The 17,834-nt window shown below is 39.9% G+C and overlaps 1 protein-coding gene across 2 annotated transcripts in view; it reads right to left on the bottom strand.

Moving 5' to 3' along the window:
- The window catches only part of LOC117778351 (guanine nucleotide exchange factor VAV3-like), a 47,641-nt gene that overhangs the window by 24,096 nt on the left and 5,711 nt on the right, over positions 1-17,834 (bottom strand). Inside the window, exons 3-15 of one of the 2 annotated variants that reach the window (XM_034613855.1) lie at positions 14,011-14,069; positions 13,508-13,573; positions 12,662-12,779; positions 11,897-11,986; positions 11,594-11,662; positions 11,087-11,190; positions 10,006-10,105; positions 9,433-9,528; positions 7,217-7,285; positions 5,911-5,997; positions 4,632-4,717; positions 4,252-4,384; positions 1,124-1,233 (exon numbers count right to left, since the gene is read on the bottom strand). In XM_034613855.1, coding sequence (XP_034469746.1) covers positions 1,124-1,233; positions 4,252-4,384; positions 4,632-4,717; positions 5,911-5,997; positions 7,217-7,285; positions 9,433-9,528; positions 10,006-10,105; positions 11,087-11,190; positions 11,594-11,662; positions 11,897-11,986; positions 12,662-12,779; positions 13,508-13,573; positions 14,011-14,069 — 1,187 coding nt within the window. Of the gene's footprint in view, positions 1-1,123; positions 1,234-4,251; positions 4,385-4,631; positions 4,718-5,910; positions 5,998-7,216; positions 7,286-9,432; positions 9,529-10,005; positions 10,106-11,086; positions 11,191-11,593; positions 11,663-11,896; positions 11,990-12,661; positions 12,780-13,507; positions 13,574-14,010; positions 14,070-17,834 lie in introns of both variants that reach the window. The other variant, XM_034613854.1, reaches the window with a different exon arrangement.

Below are 17,834 nucleotides of genomic sequence, written 5' to 3'. Positions count from 1 at the left end.
ATGAATTATTCTCAAAGACACAAACAGATAACCAATCCTTTCAAGGCACTTTAGTTTAATTTATTTAACAGGGGCCATGCACCACCTAAAGCTAATTTGCATGTGCAGTTCTTGGTGCAGTCACCTGGTAGCCGGCTGCAACATCCTGCCTCCTCCATGTTAGCGGATGGAACATGGACAAAAGTTAAAGTGCATGTCAAATATGTTTTTCTTAAAAGCGGTTTCTGTCATTTAAGGTGGTTCTTATGACATCGGTGTATGTGAAGTGTTAGTTTTCCGGTAAGTTTGGATTTAATTCGATTTTTGATGATGTAAAAACAGGGTGAAACGTCATGATTGACAGCTGAGACTGACTCATGATTGGTCGAGTGTCTGTATCGACAGGACATTGCTGTCCCAGCAAATGCGCAGTTGTTCGTATATAAGCTTAATTTCTGGATAGTTGGCGGACGTGGCGTCCATCTTTATACACAGTCTATGATCCCCACACACTGCACAGTGTTGCTGTGATACATGTATATAAGAGTAATAACCTAGAACACTGCTAGAAGTGAGAATGAATTCAGAAAGGCCACAGCGTGAGAGTCAGCGTTCAGAGCAGGGATATTGTTTTCATACATATTCACTCCAAACACAAAACTATTTCTCATTCAATCGGAGTGTAATGTCAAAACAACACCGTATTCTCAAAGAACAACATACCAGAGAAGGATACGAGGATATCTGCCGCCGCACATCTCCTACTGACACAAAATAATACGACTTACCTCCATAAAGCACTGATTCGAGGAGCCGTCGATGCAGAGCGACTTCGTTGTAGTTTGCAGCTCTTTGGAACAGTTTGTGTTTAATGTGCATGTGTGTGTGTGTGTCTGTGTGTGTGTGTGTTATCGTACTGGTGTCAGCAGTGTGTGCTTGATTACAGCTAAGACCTGATCAAACAGCGCACATGAAAGAGTCAACACCTCTCTCGGCCTTGGAATAACACGGACGCAAACAAAGACAAACAAACACACACACACAAGTACACAGTGTGTGTTTCTCTCCCTGTGGTACACACACTGGTCTTGTGTGTCGATCACAATCTGCCTGGACGCTGGTGTGGGTGTCTCTTTGTGCTTACATGGCCATTTCGAACTGATCCAGCCACTTCTTCTTCAGCTCTCTGGTCTTGAAGAAGAGTTCAAAGCCTGTGTACCCCTGCTGGTGAGTCACGTAGAACCCGTAGCACCACTGTGGAGGTCAAGCAGAGGACAGCGATCAAACCAAATGCATTTTCTTTATGCGAGTGCTGCATCATTTGCATATGTATAAATACCGTGTCTAAATATATACTGTGATGATCATCTCATGGTATGTGCACTTTCAATGACGGGTCAGTCGCGAGCAACGTTACCCAACAAGTGCGATCTGAGTTAAAAGTCTTTTTACTCAATTTGCATGTCATAAATCTGCAAAACCCATGGAGGGTTGTGTTGGTGCATTCGTGGGCTTAGCTGTAAACAGGGCATGATCCTCTGTAACTAGCGGCTATGTAAATAGGTGCTGCTGGGATAAATGCTATTTGTGGTGTCAGTAAAAACGGGAAAGAAAATCAGATATACCCAATAAGAACTCAAAGTTTTTGTAAAAGTGACCAAGATAATATGGCAAAAGTCAGAAATCATGGATCCCCGAAAAATACTCCATCCATACTTCCCATGACACAGCTAATGCCACATGAAGATTTTGCAACACCCGGTTATTTAGAGAGTTCGATAAAAAAGATCGATAACACTCTCATGCCTAGAGGCAAATTTAAATCTAAAGCTGCTCAGCGTAGCTTAGCATACAGATATTGTCCAGAAATGTCTGGACAATTGGGTAAGGACAGTCTTCGGAGTTTGCCCTTCACACATAAAGAAGACAGCAGGAGTCTGACACATTCACAACAACAGGAAAATGTCAGGAACATGCTAGAAATGTCATACAAGGCTGGGTGGCAGGAAAAACTCTGGAAAATCTCCAGAGCAATTGATAATTTCAGGAGAATATCCAGGGTTCAGTGCTTGTCTGAAAGCAGGATTAGATAGATCAGCCCAAAATTGCATTAATCTAACAGACATAAGCCATATTTTAAGATATTTACTCCCATACATAGTTCTTTCTATTTGTTGGTAAGGCGGAAGATTAAAAAAAAAAAAAAACATACAGACCCCAAACTGAGCCCTTCAAATATGTGGTTGCATTTTTTTAACTAAACCCATGCGACCCCTTTCCTTACACTGTCCACCACACTGTCAAACAAGTATTTTGTTCGGGCCATCTGTGATAGACAATGATCTGCAGCTATTAAAGGCGTCATCCGTCCTCACTGGCTTCAGGTCTTGTGCTGTGTGGTGCCAGGGCCGGTGCCACCGGGCTCACGGAGCAGCCAGACTGTGTGTTGGCTGCTGGATTCCGTCGACATCAGGAGAGCTGCCGTAGTTGAACCAGAATTTAGCCCAAAGAGGACTTAAGCTGTGATGACAGTGAGGCAGAGTCTGCTAATCTGCCTCAGAGGAACCGAAGTTCAAAAGAGAGCTCAGAAGTTCGACATTTAGGAACATTACCAATATGCTTTAAGGCAAAAAGACCTGCCATAGACCTCAACTACTGCTGTCAGATTTCCTATAGGCATTAACATCTACTAAATAAAACCCAGCGTGTTAAAATATATCTTCATAAACGTGCTTGTTTTCTCTTCACTGATAAATTCGGGGAGGCAACTTTCCAGAAAAGACTACGGTTTTCGACCGCCGGAAGTAGCCCAGGTTAAATGCCTTGCCCATGGGCACGATTGGCCTGCCCTGCACAGTCCTGAGTGTTTTTCGAGCCCCGCTGAAGTGTTAAATCATTGATGACTGTGTGGGCGCTCAGTGGCACCACATTCACACACACACTGAAGTTTCATTTAGCAGAAAATGATATATAGCTGTAAGCAGCCTTGGAGGACTGCACACATTCATCACCTGATATTAGCATCTCTGTCCTGCGGTGTGTGTGTGTGTGTGTGTGTGTGTGTGTGTGTGTGTGTGTGTGTGTGTGTGTGTGTGTGTGTGTGTGTGTGTGTGTGCGTGTGTGTGGTGAGGTGGATGAAGGTACACACAGTATCTGTACCTCTGTGAATATTTGTCATCTCTTTCTGTTCTTTTCTTTTCTTGTCTCGCTGCAAATCATTCTTTTCTGCACGTGTCTGTGTCTTTTTGTGCAGCGCATGATTGATGGAGCTTCATCGTTAGAGGGTGGATGAGATAAAAAATGAAGCGTAATGACACATCGAAACATGTGCGGCAAAATGGCACCGCTCGTGTCATTATATGTTTTGTACAATACTGTTAATTTAGAAAATCATGTTTGACACAACTATGAATAATGATAAACGCTCGCAGAGAAGATGCATCGAGCCCATAAACATGCACGTACAAGACCAATCCTTGCAATGGAAATACCCAAACACTGAAACCCCGAACACACGTAAATCATGGCTGAACAATGGGGTAAATGAGGATGATAATAGAGTCTCTCTGATAAAAAGCCACAGAACCGTCCTATGCTGGCAAGCTGTCACTTTCACATTAGCAATCAGCACCCGAGTGAGAGGAAACCATCTGTGAGCGTTCATCAACAAGACATCAACAAGTCCCCTCCACTACATGCAGACGTTCCCACAGGGCGGGAATAAAACACACGTGCGGAATAAACTGTAAGAGGCGTCAAAGCGGAGCCTCGCCGGTTTTCTACATCAGGGTTTCCAGTGAGGAGAAAACCCCTCTGACCCTGCACCAGCAAATAGGAGGATATAACTATAATTCTAGGTGAGTTATTCAACATTGTTTTAGCAATAAAAGCGGCAGCCAAACATTTCCTCGTGTTCTTCTTGTTATGAGCAATGGAGAGCACATAAAGATGGATGATATGACAGCTCCTCAAAAGTGGAGCATAATCATCTTGATTGACACCTGGTGCCTGGCTGCAGTCTAGGTCATTAACCCTGCCTCCTCCATGTTAGTGGATGGGCATTATAGATAGTTAATTTCACACCTATGTATGTTTAAGTGCTCACTTTCCCAGTAATTTGGGATTTAATTAGTTGTTTGATGCTTTAAAAAGGAGCTGAAACGTCATGATTGAAAGCAGAGACCTTGATACTGCGGCTCCACTCCACAGCTAAATGGCCGAGAGAAGTCGTCTGTCTTCATACACACTCTATGGTTCTGAAGACTAACTGACCTTTTTCCCCTCCTTGTCAGACGTGGGGTTGTTGGTGATCTTGAAGTAGTTGAGGTCGAGCACGTCCTTCATCTCGTAGTTGTCTCCTCGTCTCTTGCAAACAATGACGGCCACGTCAAATAAAAAGATGTGTCTGTACAAAGAGAAGAGTTGTGTTTATATCCCGTTGTGTTATTATTATAGTGACGAATTACGAGTCATATTCATTTAGATGAAGTTGCGAAGATGCTGTAGATTACGAAGTTAATAATGGATCATATGACTTGTTGTAAATTATGATAGCACATAAGCAGATTAAAGTTGTATTTACCAACTTAATTGACAGTGGTAATATTCTTTTTAATTTATTTTCCAGGACAATGAAAGTGAAGGAGAACAACCTGTCTTGTTTCCTCTTGTCAACATTGGAGATCATGCGCACCTCTCCGTCTCCTTTGGGCCGACCAAAGGTGATGAGAGGCTGATTCTGAAGGCAAAATAAAAGCATGCACTCAGGAAACATTTTCACGGCATTTTTTGCAGCGTCATTCTCCTTTTGTCTCAAATGTGACATGCAACATGTTTGGTCATTGATTTGATCAGAGCTTCTCTAAGAATTAGCCATTTATATTATTTTTTTATTTGAATGAAAATCATGGAGTTGGGGTTTTTATCCACGAAGCCGCTAGTGCATTTTGTAACTATGTTTTCTTTCTGTTAGACACAGATGTCAGATTTGTCTCAGCTACATCGAGATTTCACCCGAACACCAGATTCCTGGTACACATCCCTCCTCCGCTGCAGTTCCCCAGTAAAACGTGTTGACACCACCTCTTGTTGTATCTTGTGATCACCAATGACATTCACTTAATTCACCAATCTTGTTCAATCAGGACGAGGAGAAGATCTTTACAGCCTGACAAGCCCTCATGCTCTTATTCATGATACCTCTGCTGCTGGTTCTATTACATGATTTCCTCCTTCACCACCTTATCTCAGCCGGTTCTACTTTTGCGTTACCAAACTTTGTGGTATTTCCGCTCTCATTAGACATTAGGCCCTGAGGGAATGTTTACTGTACTCAACACTAAAATCGACATCGTCCGCCTGACGTGAAAGTTGAAGTTAATTTGGTATTTTAATTACATCAATGATTTATTTATTAACATGCTGATGTATTCCAACTGTGGATTAATCCACAGATTGTTTAACATAAAGAGATTCAGCTTAAAGACAAGAATACGTTTTCTTTAAATAATACTCAAAATATCAATTCATCATAAAAATTGTAACTGAATAATTTTCTGTTGATTAATTGATTTACTAATAAACTACTAGCTTCATTTCATTAGGGTGTCTAGACCTCTAGTTTAAAATGAACTTTATTAAAATAAAATGTTTTTATCTTTCAATATCTTGAATCCTTCAGAACAAATGTGACTGTGTGTCTACAGTAAATAATGTTCTTTGTATATTGTATATGTAATGCAGTTGTCAAAGTTGTGTCTTTTTGGTTCATTTCCTCAGACAAGTTAATGGGAGACTGAGTCCCTGGGTTAAGTCGACCACTTGTAATAACTGAACTTCCACTGAGAGTAAACAAAATGTCTCCCTGATATTTCTCTCCAACACAAACACTAACAGCTTCTAATAGTTGAAGAAAAAGATTTTGGGGTTTACCAAGTTTTCGATGGACCTCTGGTACTGGTCGATCTCCCTGAGCGTCTCATTATCCCTCTTCACCTCGTTGACATACTGAGCCAGGTCCTGGGCAGACACACAGACACACACATATCACACACATAGTCTGTGTCAGTTTGAGTTTGTCTAGTATGGAGGTAGTGAAATATGTCACAAAACACTGGATATATTTATTTGTAAAAAAAATATGACAGTACATTTAAAGGGATAGTTTGAACATTTTGGGACATCTACTCGGTTACTTCTTGGAATGAACCATAGAATGTATATAAAGCTTGCAAAAAGTGGAGCCAATTATTTTCCATCGCCCCCTGGTGGCTGGCTGCTGTACAGGTGATGAATTCAGCATGCCTCCTCCATGTTAGTGAATGGGACATGGACCAAAACTAAACAAGTGCAAGATACAAGCTAAATAATTTTTTCTCAACGACGGTTTCGTCCTTGTAGGTCGTTCATATCACACTGAAGTACGTTCAAGTTTTAATATCTCAGATAAATTTGGTTTTAATTAGTTAATTGATGCTATGAGAATGTGGCGAAACGTCACAACAGCACCACTCCTGTCCAGACTTCTATGTAAAGAAGACTGCAACAACAACATGGTCTGAAATGAGGTCCCATACCACTTTTCTGCCAAAAGCCTCAACATTTCATAGGTTAGGTTAAAGACTATAATGTCTAAATGTTTAAATATGCAGTTTGTTCAGGGGTTTGGGGTTGTGGGTTTAGTTTAATGTTTAGTTTTTGTTTGTGGCCCCCGAAGTCCCTTGAAACGTCCTTGTGCCTTTACAAATAGTTTCAAACGAAGCCTTTCTCAGATAGTTTTGTGTCACAAACCGTCTCTTTATGCTAAGCTCGGCTAATCAGTTGCCGGCTGTAGATTCAGATTTAACACACAGATATATGAGAGGGGTATAAGATAAGTTTTCTCTTGGCAAGAAAAGCAAATAAGCAAAAATATGTTGTGGAGTGTTTTGTGTGCCGCTGGGAATATGCTCCATTTAAATATTATGAATCAAGTGTTCAAATTGTCAAAAGTTATGTATTTGCTGCATCTCTGTCGCGGACTCCTCGGGGCTTTCACTCACTTATGTGATGGAAATGTAAAGTTTTTATCAATTCACACCGGTCCGTAGCAGTGGAACATGAATGATGCATGAGTTTTTCTTTTCTCCGTCTGATAAAAGTTGATGGCAGCAGAGATTTTGGAATTATCTCTAGAATCAGCCTGCTGCCGGTAACAAGCTGAAATCACTGTGATTACACCATAAAGCCCTGCACTTACTTTCATGGCGTCGAGAGCGATCCTCAGGTTACTCTTGTCTGCAGCATCGTGGGTGTGCTTGACTAACTCCTGATGGAGGAGAACAGGGAGGGAATCATGGACCACATTCAGGCAAACACTTTGACACTGCATGGACAAACACACTCTGCGGTTTTGATTCGATAACAAGAAAACTTTAAGGTGTTGAGGACAGTTTCCATCATGTTGTTCTCATAAGAAAAAGGCATTTTTTGTAATGAGAAGACTTAATGTTTAGTTCACACTGATTAGATTATATTCTTCAGTTCAAATTATATATTTGTTTCACACTTGTCATGATTTGCTCTTTGTTATCACTTCTCATGTTGTAACTGAAATTAAAAAAATAGTTTTTCTCTCTTTTGTCACCACCAGTTTACTTATTTTGGTCTCTCTTTAACATGTGGTTCCATTTTATTGTTGTTGTTTTTTACGTGTATTTATTCAGTCCATATTTTTGCTGTAATATCCAAATTTCCCCCGTCGGAATCATTAAAAGATTATCTTATCTTATCTTATCTGATGTTTTTAGTTTCCTGATATTTACTGTAAGTCTTTGTCCCTTCATCTTGGTGCATTGGTCTGTTCCTGTTGATGTTCACCTGTGTATTTCCTTGCTACCTATGCCTGGATCCCCTGTGTTTAGTTTCCTGCTCACGTGCAGACAAGTTATTGTTCATTTATTACAATATCTCTGTTATATCACTGCAAGTCTTTGTGTTTGCACCCTGCTTGAGTTGCAAACAGCAACTGAAACAAGACAAAGACAGATAAATATTTCTCTTCCTCTTGGACAAACTTTTCTGAAGCTTTAAACAAATACGGCCGTGGGGGAAAAGACGTTCTGACCGTATCACCCAGCCGAACACATGTCCTTTTGATTAATCAACACATGGGGGTGTATTTGGGGAGATTAACCTGCACCGAGGAACCAATCTGTTGATGAAATCTGTCCAGAGTCTCGTGTGGAAGACCGGTTTCATTAGCATCACAACACCAGTCAGACAGAAAAAGAGACACTCACACTGGTCCCTGTCAGTGGGACGACATGATTAGATTACATGTCCGACACCACTCTCACCATTTTAGTAATAAAGGAAATTAGCGCATCATTATTTTCTGTAAGGTACAATTGTTTTCTAAACAGATGCTGCTTTTTCACGACGCATGCAGCCGGGCAGTAAAAAAAATCGAAATCATCAACACGTCTTTATAAATGGTGATTTGTACATTATATGTTTAATATCAAAAGATTGGCGTGTTGGCCCTTTATTACCAACGATACAAAAATAAGAGATTAACTACTCCTCTGTGTTTTAGAAGCTAAAGCACTCTCACTTAATTTCCGCTTCACCTCCTCCTCTTCCCTTTATTCCTCTTCTTCTTGCCCCTTCCCAAAGTGCCTCCCCAGGGTAGGGGGTGACTGAGAACACTCACCATTTAGACCATTACTCTCCACAACCATTTAAAACTGCTCTCCAGTCATTGTCCTGAACTGCACTGGCAGCCATACGCTGACCTCTGGTTCATACTAACCAAGGGAGACGGTCACAGCGACCGGGAGGGGGGTGGGGGGGGGCGATGCAGGGATTTCTTTTTAAAAGCTGTTTTTCACAGGAATCAAAAAATATACACTGTACAGAATTTTAAAACACTAAAGAAATTGTAATTAACTATTAGATAAATACATGGTCTAATTGTATAATTACTATTTGAAAATATTTAGATGAGAGACAGACTTGGAATAAAATATCTTCCCCTAAAAATCATTGTTTGTTTCTATAAACTGAAGTCTTGGGAATAATTGATTAATTGAAATGGTGAATGTCAGTGGTGTTTTTTACAGTGTGGATCTGTTTGGACATTGTGACGGGAGGCTAATGTGTGGAGAAGGGCGCCATCAAGTGGACACATTTAAAACTTTCTGCAAGTTTACTCGGCTGATTTAAAGATGACAAAACCTCTCGATGAAGAAAACTTATACTCATCATAGAAAAAAAGTAATAAAATATGAATGTATTCAACAACCATGAAGGTTTGAGTGCCTCCAACATCAGGTAATATCTGGGCAATGTGGAGACATACAGCAAATACGTATGTATAAAAAACATCTTCCATTACCAAACAGACCAGAGGACACAGTCACCAACATGAACTGCTGCTGTAACTTAAATAACACATCCACAGAATCTCTTTACCTGAAGAAGCAGATGATACTTCAGGACTCTCTGCATCGGAACCACCAGCAGGTCCCTCAGGGTAAACTTCCCATTGTTGGCCCTTTTGGAGCATTCCTGGAATAAATACAGCAGTTTGTGTCATTTTACTTTACCATACTGAGATTTTTCACAAGCATCAGGTTAACCAGGGCACAAACCAATGTATTTGTCACAGCGTATTTCTGCTCACGTTTTATTTTAGGGCCACGAAATTATCAAAACCCCAGAGTTTTAGAAAAATGGGAGGTCATGAAGATGAGTGAGGCCTAGTTTGTATTATTTTGTATATTCAACTGTATTCTAAGAGCATACACAGTTTACTTTTACTTTTACTTTTATCAGCAACCATTGACATAAAATCTATTATCTTAAACAATTCTTACCCACATATAAGAATTGTTTGGTTCTATCAAAGTTGGATTGAACAAGACACACAATGCAATAAAAAACATGAAACACTGTATGTGTAGTGCACAAAATAAACACTGGGGGTCACTGTAAAACGAGAGATATGTGTGTGTGTATGTGAAGCAGCTTCTTCAGGTGTCAAACCTCCAGCTTCAGGCGAACGTCCTCCTTCTCTTTGCAGATGAGGTCTAACACAGCGATGGCGATCTCCACCCGACTGCAGTAGATGCCATAAATGAGCAGCCTAACAATTCAGAGGAGAGACAGTGAGGTGAGAGCTCAAACATGATAAAACTGTTTATACACAATATAAGAAAGCTTCATAATCTAACTCACATTATGTTAGAATCACATTATTCAAGATAAAGAGACTCAACATGATACTGAATCTTTTGCAGGAGTCATCTACACTATGATCTAATTTCTAGTAGTGACAAAGACATCCTTAATCGAATATGAGCAGGAAACAGTTGAATGCAATGTGTGAATTGTGTTGCACTTTCACCAAGAATGTTAGAAACAACTCAGACAGAACTTTGTATCATGAACTGACTCAGAGCTTTTTTTCAGCCACTGACTTGTCATAACTCAAAAGTAAACCTGGTGCAGAACTAATGCAGTTAAAATGTGTCATATATATTCAACAGTAAGTTGCAAACTGCAAGAGAAAGTACAGATGTCTGGAGTGAAACTAAAATGAAACCATTTCATAAAGTGGAAATGTCGAGAATTAAGTCAAACTTTTCATTTCATATCAAGAATAATGTCAAAATGTCAGAAATAAAAATGACTATTCAAGATTAAAGTTGAGCTTTGAGGAATATATTAAACTACCCCTAAAATAAAGCTTGTGCAAATGAAATTTTTCTTTCAGTAACAAGGAAATTATTTTCTTTGAGAGCATTAACACAATGTAAAGCATCGCATAGCTTCTCCTCTACCTGGACTCGATGGACCAGAGGAGTTGACTTTATCCTCGACATCTCAACTTCATTGAAAACAAAATCTCCTTCTCTCATATTTCTGTCCTCATGCCCGACCCTAACGAGATGTTGCTACCAGCCAATGAAATGCTCCCCTCGCTGGCCTCTCTGACTTCCACGTGATCACACCTCGCGAGTCTTACGCAACATGTTGACGCGGAGAGAAGCTGCATTAACGATGCTCTTTCAAGCTTTCGCCTGCAACCTCACAATAAATATGAATGATTGGTGTTCATGAATACCTCTCTTTGTAGCTGAGGAAAATCTGGTAGAGATTTAAGGCGTTTTTGTTCAGGATGGAGTCCTGCACGTCCACCATCAGGCTCTTGTGAACTTTAACCAGGTCCTGCATTAGACGGAGAAACTGTCAGTGTCCGGTCAGAAACATTTAACTACATCCGCCAAGGAGGTTATGTTTCCACCCCTGTCAAACCTTTTATTGAGGGTTTGTTTGTTTGTACAACTTCAGAGAGGAACACATACAATTTTTGTGTTGATCTGGATCAGGGACTTTTTAAACATTGCAAGATTTTAGTTTATTTAAATTTTCGCTGGTTTTCCCAGGGAAGAATTCATGGATAAAGATGGAAAAACAATCAGGCACATTTAGGGGACTAACATCTATGAGTGGGTGAAGTTTGGTGCAGCTTGATTGACGTTAAGGGGACTGCGGGGCCTTGGCGGAGGTTATGAGCACCATCCTAGTTTTTAATGTTTTGTGACGTAAAGGGGAAACTTGTGGGACTCACAGGAATGTTGAGAAAGACTTTGTCGATTTCAGCCGCAGAGAAGAACTTCATCAGTGGATTCAGGAAATACTGGAGAAAGAAAATACAAATAAAAACTCTCTTGTTAATCTCTCCAGGTCCTTTAACCGACTGAAACTACGAACTACAAACAGCTGTGGTGACACTCAAACTGAATCCAGTAACAGACATCACATCAGATGGTAGATACGAGGGTAACGGGAAATTAATAGTTCAGTTCAGATTAGAGTAGAAAGAATTTGACATGTAACAGTATGTGATGTGGATGCAGACGAGGTGCAGAACCTTCTCGATGGACTCCAGCGTCTCCGTGTACTTCTCCTCCGTCTGTTTGATCTCCGTCAGGCAGCAGATCCGCACGTCGACCTCCGCCTGCTTCTGGAGAGACGCACACCTCAGAACATGTTCCACACTTATTACTGTCTGATGGAGAAACGTGTGGTTTGCTTCTTTATGTTTATTTTGCTCATTTACTTTCCTCTTGAAGAAAGAAGAGTAAAGAAAAAAAGGGAAATATTCAGTAAATGCAGATTCTGTTCTATTTTTATCCATTTTATCTCACCTGATATTAGTACTGCATTACACGTCAATAAAGATCATCTACCATGTTTATGTGAAATCTAAAGTTACTTATTGTATATACTAATACTCTGTATGATATAAAACATGTTATTGTTATAGATCAGGGTATTAAATACTATGAATATAATTGATTCTTAGCTAAAATATTAAAATGCTGCTTTCATGTTCACCAATCAATCAATTATCCGCTAATATGGCATTAAATAATAAAGCATCACTTTTCATTATGAGTACTTACACCTTTAAAACCATAAATTCAAATAGAGGACTTTAACTTTTTACGTTTACGTTTTATTAAAGAATATTCAACAATAAATAATTATAAATATGTAATTTTTTAAATAATAAAGTAATAATAATGTAAAAGATATTATATATGACTAATATACTCTTATGGCCATATACAGGTGAGAAATTCCCATGTACATTTTGTGTGTGTGTGTGTGTGTGTGTGACTCATAGTGGTACCAGTGGGGGATGCTGCTCAGCCCTCATGAGATCTTCATAGATCTCTCCACCTGCGTAGTCCTCCTCCAGCCCGTAGACCACCGCGTACAAGTCGTCCTCGTCCTCAAGGGCATTCTCACTACAACACACACACACACACACACACACACACACACACACACACACACACACACACACACACACACACACACACACACACACACACACACACACACACACACACACACACACACACACACACACATACATTAGCATCTCTAAAATGTATTGATTATTTCAGACATGGAACAATTACAGTAAAGCATGTGCAGGTGTAAAGCTTCCTGTACATCCTCTGTGTGACGACAAATGATGTTATACTCGTTAAAATAATAGAGTCATACGATATTAAGTGAAACAACAAGATTCAACTGCTGTTTCTTTCTCACTCATTTACTCCTCATTAATCACCAATCAGTGCTTTTATTAGATTAAATATTTCATAAAGGAACAGCGCACAATTCGAGTAACTCCTGATTTGGAAATGAGTTGTGACATGAAAACAAATAGTGTTCCTGCTCTGTACATATTTGATTACCCTGATTTGTCTTAGCTCTCGAGCGAGCTGTCAAACAGCCCCATTCACAACCCTGATGTGGGCGGGATGCATTCAGCAGAAACATGCAAGAATTGCTCATTCTTTTCCTCTGACGGTATCAGAGAGACGGAGCCAAGCCTTTAACCACCACATGTGGGTGTCCAGACCCCTGGAGAGCGAGGATGATGAGCAGAGTTCTGCTTCTGAGCAAAATAATCATGTCCTATCAGCAGCAGTGATGGGCCCACAGAGAGCAGCGTCATACGTACTCAATCAAGTCCTCCAGATTATTGTAAATGTCCTCGTCTTTTAGGCTCTCCTCCATCGGGAAGGGCCTGGAAACGACAGCACAGCAGGTTCGGTGTTAATCTCAATAAACTCTACAGAGAAACTATTAGAGGGACTAATGGAAGGAGATATTAAAATATCTGCAGCAGGCAAACAGTTTGGAATATTTTACAGATTCACCAACGCAGCTTTAAGAAAACAAGAAATAGGGCCTTTAGTAAGATTTACTGATGTCAAGATTATAAATAAAACAAACAACACATTAAAACAATTTTATATAATGTAAATATTAAAAACTTTTATACGAATGAAAGCTTACAACTCCTGGTAAAACTAGAGAGTAATGAGATGTGAGAATGTGGTGGTAAGTGGAGGAGGAGACGGAGGTGCGTGTTAAAAGGCTTTCGATAACTTTACCTAATGTCTGTTTGTGTTATTTGATGACTGCGTCTGTTTTGTGTGTTTTTAACATTCTGTGACTTACTTGAATCCTGCTTGCTGTGCAACTGTTGTGTACGAGAGCAGAGACAGCGTGTCCATGACCTGGAGAAAGACAGAAAGAGAGAGTCCATCCTGAGTGGTCCAAAGACAAATGGTCAGCTCCAAACATTAGTTCACACCTGGAATTAAATCCCCTGTGACCAGATGTCCCTTCGTCGCTCTACACATAAATACACATATCGTTTCTGTTTGTAAAAACCAAACAATGCGGTTTTTAGCCAGTCTGACAACACAGAAGTGTCCGACAATGTGTTTGTGAGTGTGTCGGTGACAGAGACAGAAGCTGTGTCTCAATTCGACTTGTCTGTCCCATTTCGAAGGCTCCTTCACATGTCAAAAATGTGTCCTTTCATCCCTGAGAATCAAAGGCCCAACATATCCCAGGATTCATTGCCCGTCAGTGACAAAGGCAAGTGACGAGACTTCCAATGCTTGAATATCCCGCTTCAACTTAACCGAACACGTTAAAATATCAAGTGACATTAAAGCTTTCTTGTCTTGTCCAGCTTCAGCTCTGTTGCCAGGCAGCAGCAGTCAAGGCGACAAACTGCTGACGCCGATCACAGAATCCTCTGTAGACCAGACTGTTTTGTTTCAGTTTGTATTCTTTGGGGTTTAGGTGGCCAACAAAGGAAGTGGTCTTCATGGACTGGGTCCGCTGGAGGATGCAGCCTCTGAATTGAGACACAGCTTAAGAGAGACAGAGACTTGCTTTGCTAAAGCTATTAACTACCACTTTCCAACAGGTAAATGTTACTGATCACATCCATGTTGCACGGATATACCATGACCTGGATGACTGAGAATCTCCACAGACACATAATATAACTGCTGAACTATATCTGAATTAGAATGTGGGACTCTCACCTGCCTGCAAACCAAACAAAATGGCTGCCTCGTGTTAGCTAAAGTGATCAAATCAGATGTTGTAAGCAGGTGAATCTTTTCTGTGAGTGCAACATAAGTGACCGTTTAAAATGATACCTGAGCAACAACAGCAATCATCTTCCAAAATACATAAAAAAACATATTTCCCAGTTAAAGCCATTTAGCAACTAAAGACTGAAGAAGCCACCAATAAAAACAATAGGAGCCACTCATTAACAATTAGTTAGCAACCAGCTAACGCATAGAAAACACCTTAGGTAATATTTAGGATGTGCTATAGCTCACAGTTGGAAGTGTCCCAACAGTTAGCAACACACCTCAACCACAACCATGAAAACATTGAGCTGTTGCATTGTGGTGTCATCGACGACCTTGAAAAGGAAATCAACATGTGGTTCCAGTCACTGGTCGACTCCAGTCAATGCTACAGCTTGAAAAAGAGCTTATTCTATATCTTGTAGAATAAGTGTAATCATTTAGGTTATAGATTAGTTTAATAGAAATGCAGTCGTTAGTGGCAGCCAAGAATAATCAACTGAGCGGTGACCTAAAAAGACGTTTGCTAGAAAGCTTTATTATTTCAGAAGGTGAACTTACTGTGTGTTCAGTGTTAAATTGAGATTATATAAGATTTAACTTTTCACACAACAAAATGACAGTTTGGTCTCTGCAGAATTTTTTAAAAAGTACACTTTGTAAGTAGGGCACACTAACCACGTTGAGTTTGATCTCACATGTGGCTTCAACGGAGTCAGATTATCAGACAAGTCAGTGTGAGAAACCGTTTTGAAGACGTCCTAAAAGTATGAACACTTTAATATGTGAAGTGAACAAATGTTTGATCTTTTCAGTGTATTTGTGAGTTCTTCCGGTTCCCTTGAAGAACCGATGCTTCACTTTTTTCTTCTTGTGTTTCTATTTATTAGTTATTCAACTATCCCCGTTAAATATGTGACAGGTGTGATGTGTAGCAGAATGAAGTTCAAGTAATTAAATCTCTTAATACATAATGGTAATTATACATTTGATGTTTTCTATTTATAATTCAAATGTGTTTAATTAATTATTTAATAAATCTACTCTAATTTGCAGCAAATCAAAAGTATATATTTTTTAAATCAACTGATTCTCTTGTGACCTTCAGGTGAGTTTCAGGTGTGTCATCCATGGAATAATGACACACGACTGATTAGTTAGATCAACTCACATCAGATTCTTCTTTTTGTTTCAGTGAAGACAGAAGTTTGAGTGCTGCAAATAATAAATAATGCCATTGGTACATTTGTCTAATCTGCTGCAAAAAGGATTTCATTTCATGTCACCACAAACCTGTGTTCAGCCGCAGAAACTCATTCACACAGGAAGAGGAGATAAGGTGCAAACAGACTCTGGTATCTCACCTCGTCAAAAACATATTTGTCAACGCTACCGGTGAATCCAAATCTTACTTTGCAGTTCTGTTACTAACTTCTTCAGAGCAGAAATTAGAAAATGAGCAAATTAACTGACTAACTAATTATTTTTGAGGGATTTCTCAAGACTTTAACCCCCATTATGTCCAATATTTAACTATTTCTCCAACAGTATTTGCCTCAGCATCACGCTCAGTGTTGGTGGAGTCAGTTGTTTTGCGAGGCCTGATAAAGGAACATTAATAACTTTTATAGCAGTTTTGAATAGCTGGATTTCCTTCCTCCAGACTCATTTGTACTAAAAGACTTTGGATGCACAGATACAAAGATTTGTTCATAAAACTTTCACTCTCACACTCACACACACACACACACACACACACACACACACACACACACACACACACACACACACACACACACACACACACACACACACACACACACACAACACCACAGACACTCTGCTGCAGAGACTTGAGGGTTTCGATGTAGCGTGACCATATCCTGACGACCATTCTGTCTCTGTCTTCTCGTCAGAATAAGAAGCGAGTTTACTGTCAAGTAGGCTTTCACTTTGGTGTTTTGATGCATATCAATGTACATAATAAGTAGAAAGTGAAAGCAAAGGTAAAATATAAGGAAAAAGACAAGACAAGAACTTTAAGTACCGAAGCAGAATCATAAGTAAAAGCTAGACAATACAAAATTATGACACAACAATGAAATGTATAAAAATTAATATGTAAAAACTATATAAAATATGTTTGTCTCCTTATATTGTTGTTCATGATGATGTAAGTGAATGAGAGACAAGAAATGGTTTGCACATAACTACACAACATCTTTTTACATCTAAAATGTTGTTACTATCACCTGCACGTTGCCACTCTTAATGCTATAGCTTCATATTTACCACAAAGACATAAGACTAGCATCAACTTTATCATCTGACTCTAACACAGTCGAATAAAATTTTTTACTGCACTTCTCTGTTCGAGTGCATTCAAGTTAATATCTTTTGCTTTTACGGAGGATAATATTATTACAAGTGGAGAGAAGAAATAAACCCATTTCATCTCTCGGACCTCCTGGCAGCTGCATGCGGTCAGCGTGGCTGCCCGAGGTGAAGCCTGTAGTAAATCACGGCAGGAATGTAGGTTAGAGAGCTCTCATTAGATATTCAGCGGACTAATGCTCAGTCTACGGCTCGAGTTGGCACAACCCCGCGCGGGTGGATTAGACCGTGGCTGAGATTTGAGATGTTCTCTTTTGGATGTTTTCTGGAAAATAGGGAAGAGATTGAGCATTTCTCGTTCAGCTGTACAACGCTTGCTGGAGTCAATCCAGTCCAATCACCAAACCTGCAAACAGCCGTATTTTTAACAAATGATGTTTTGGGGGGGTGGGAAAAGAAATGATGGCCGCGCAATCTTCCCCCTGCACCGGAAGCTTGTTTGTTAGATGGACAACTCTTTAACATGACTGAGATTATGCAGCCCTGCTT

The sequence above is a fragment of the Hippoglossus hippoglossus genome, chromosome 17, assembly GCF_009819705.1.
Source record: "Hippoglossus hippoglossus isolate fHipHip1 chromosome 17, fHipHip1.pri, whole genome shotgun sequence".
Lineage (NCBI taxonomy): Eukaryota > Metazoa > Chordata > Actinopteri > Pleuronectiformes > Pleuronectidae > Hippoglossus > Hippoglossus hippoglossus.
This window is presented reverse-complemented; position numbering and strand designations above follow the sequence as displayed.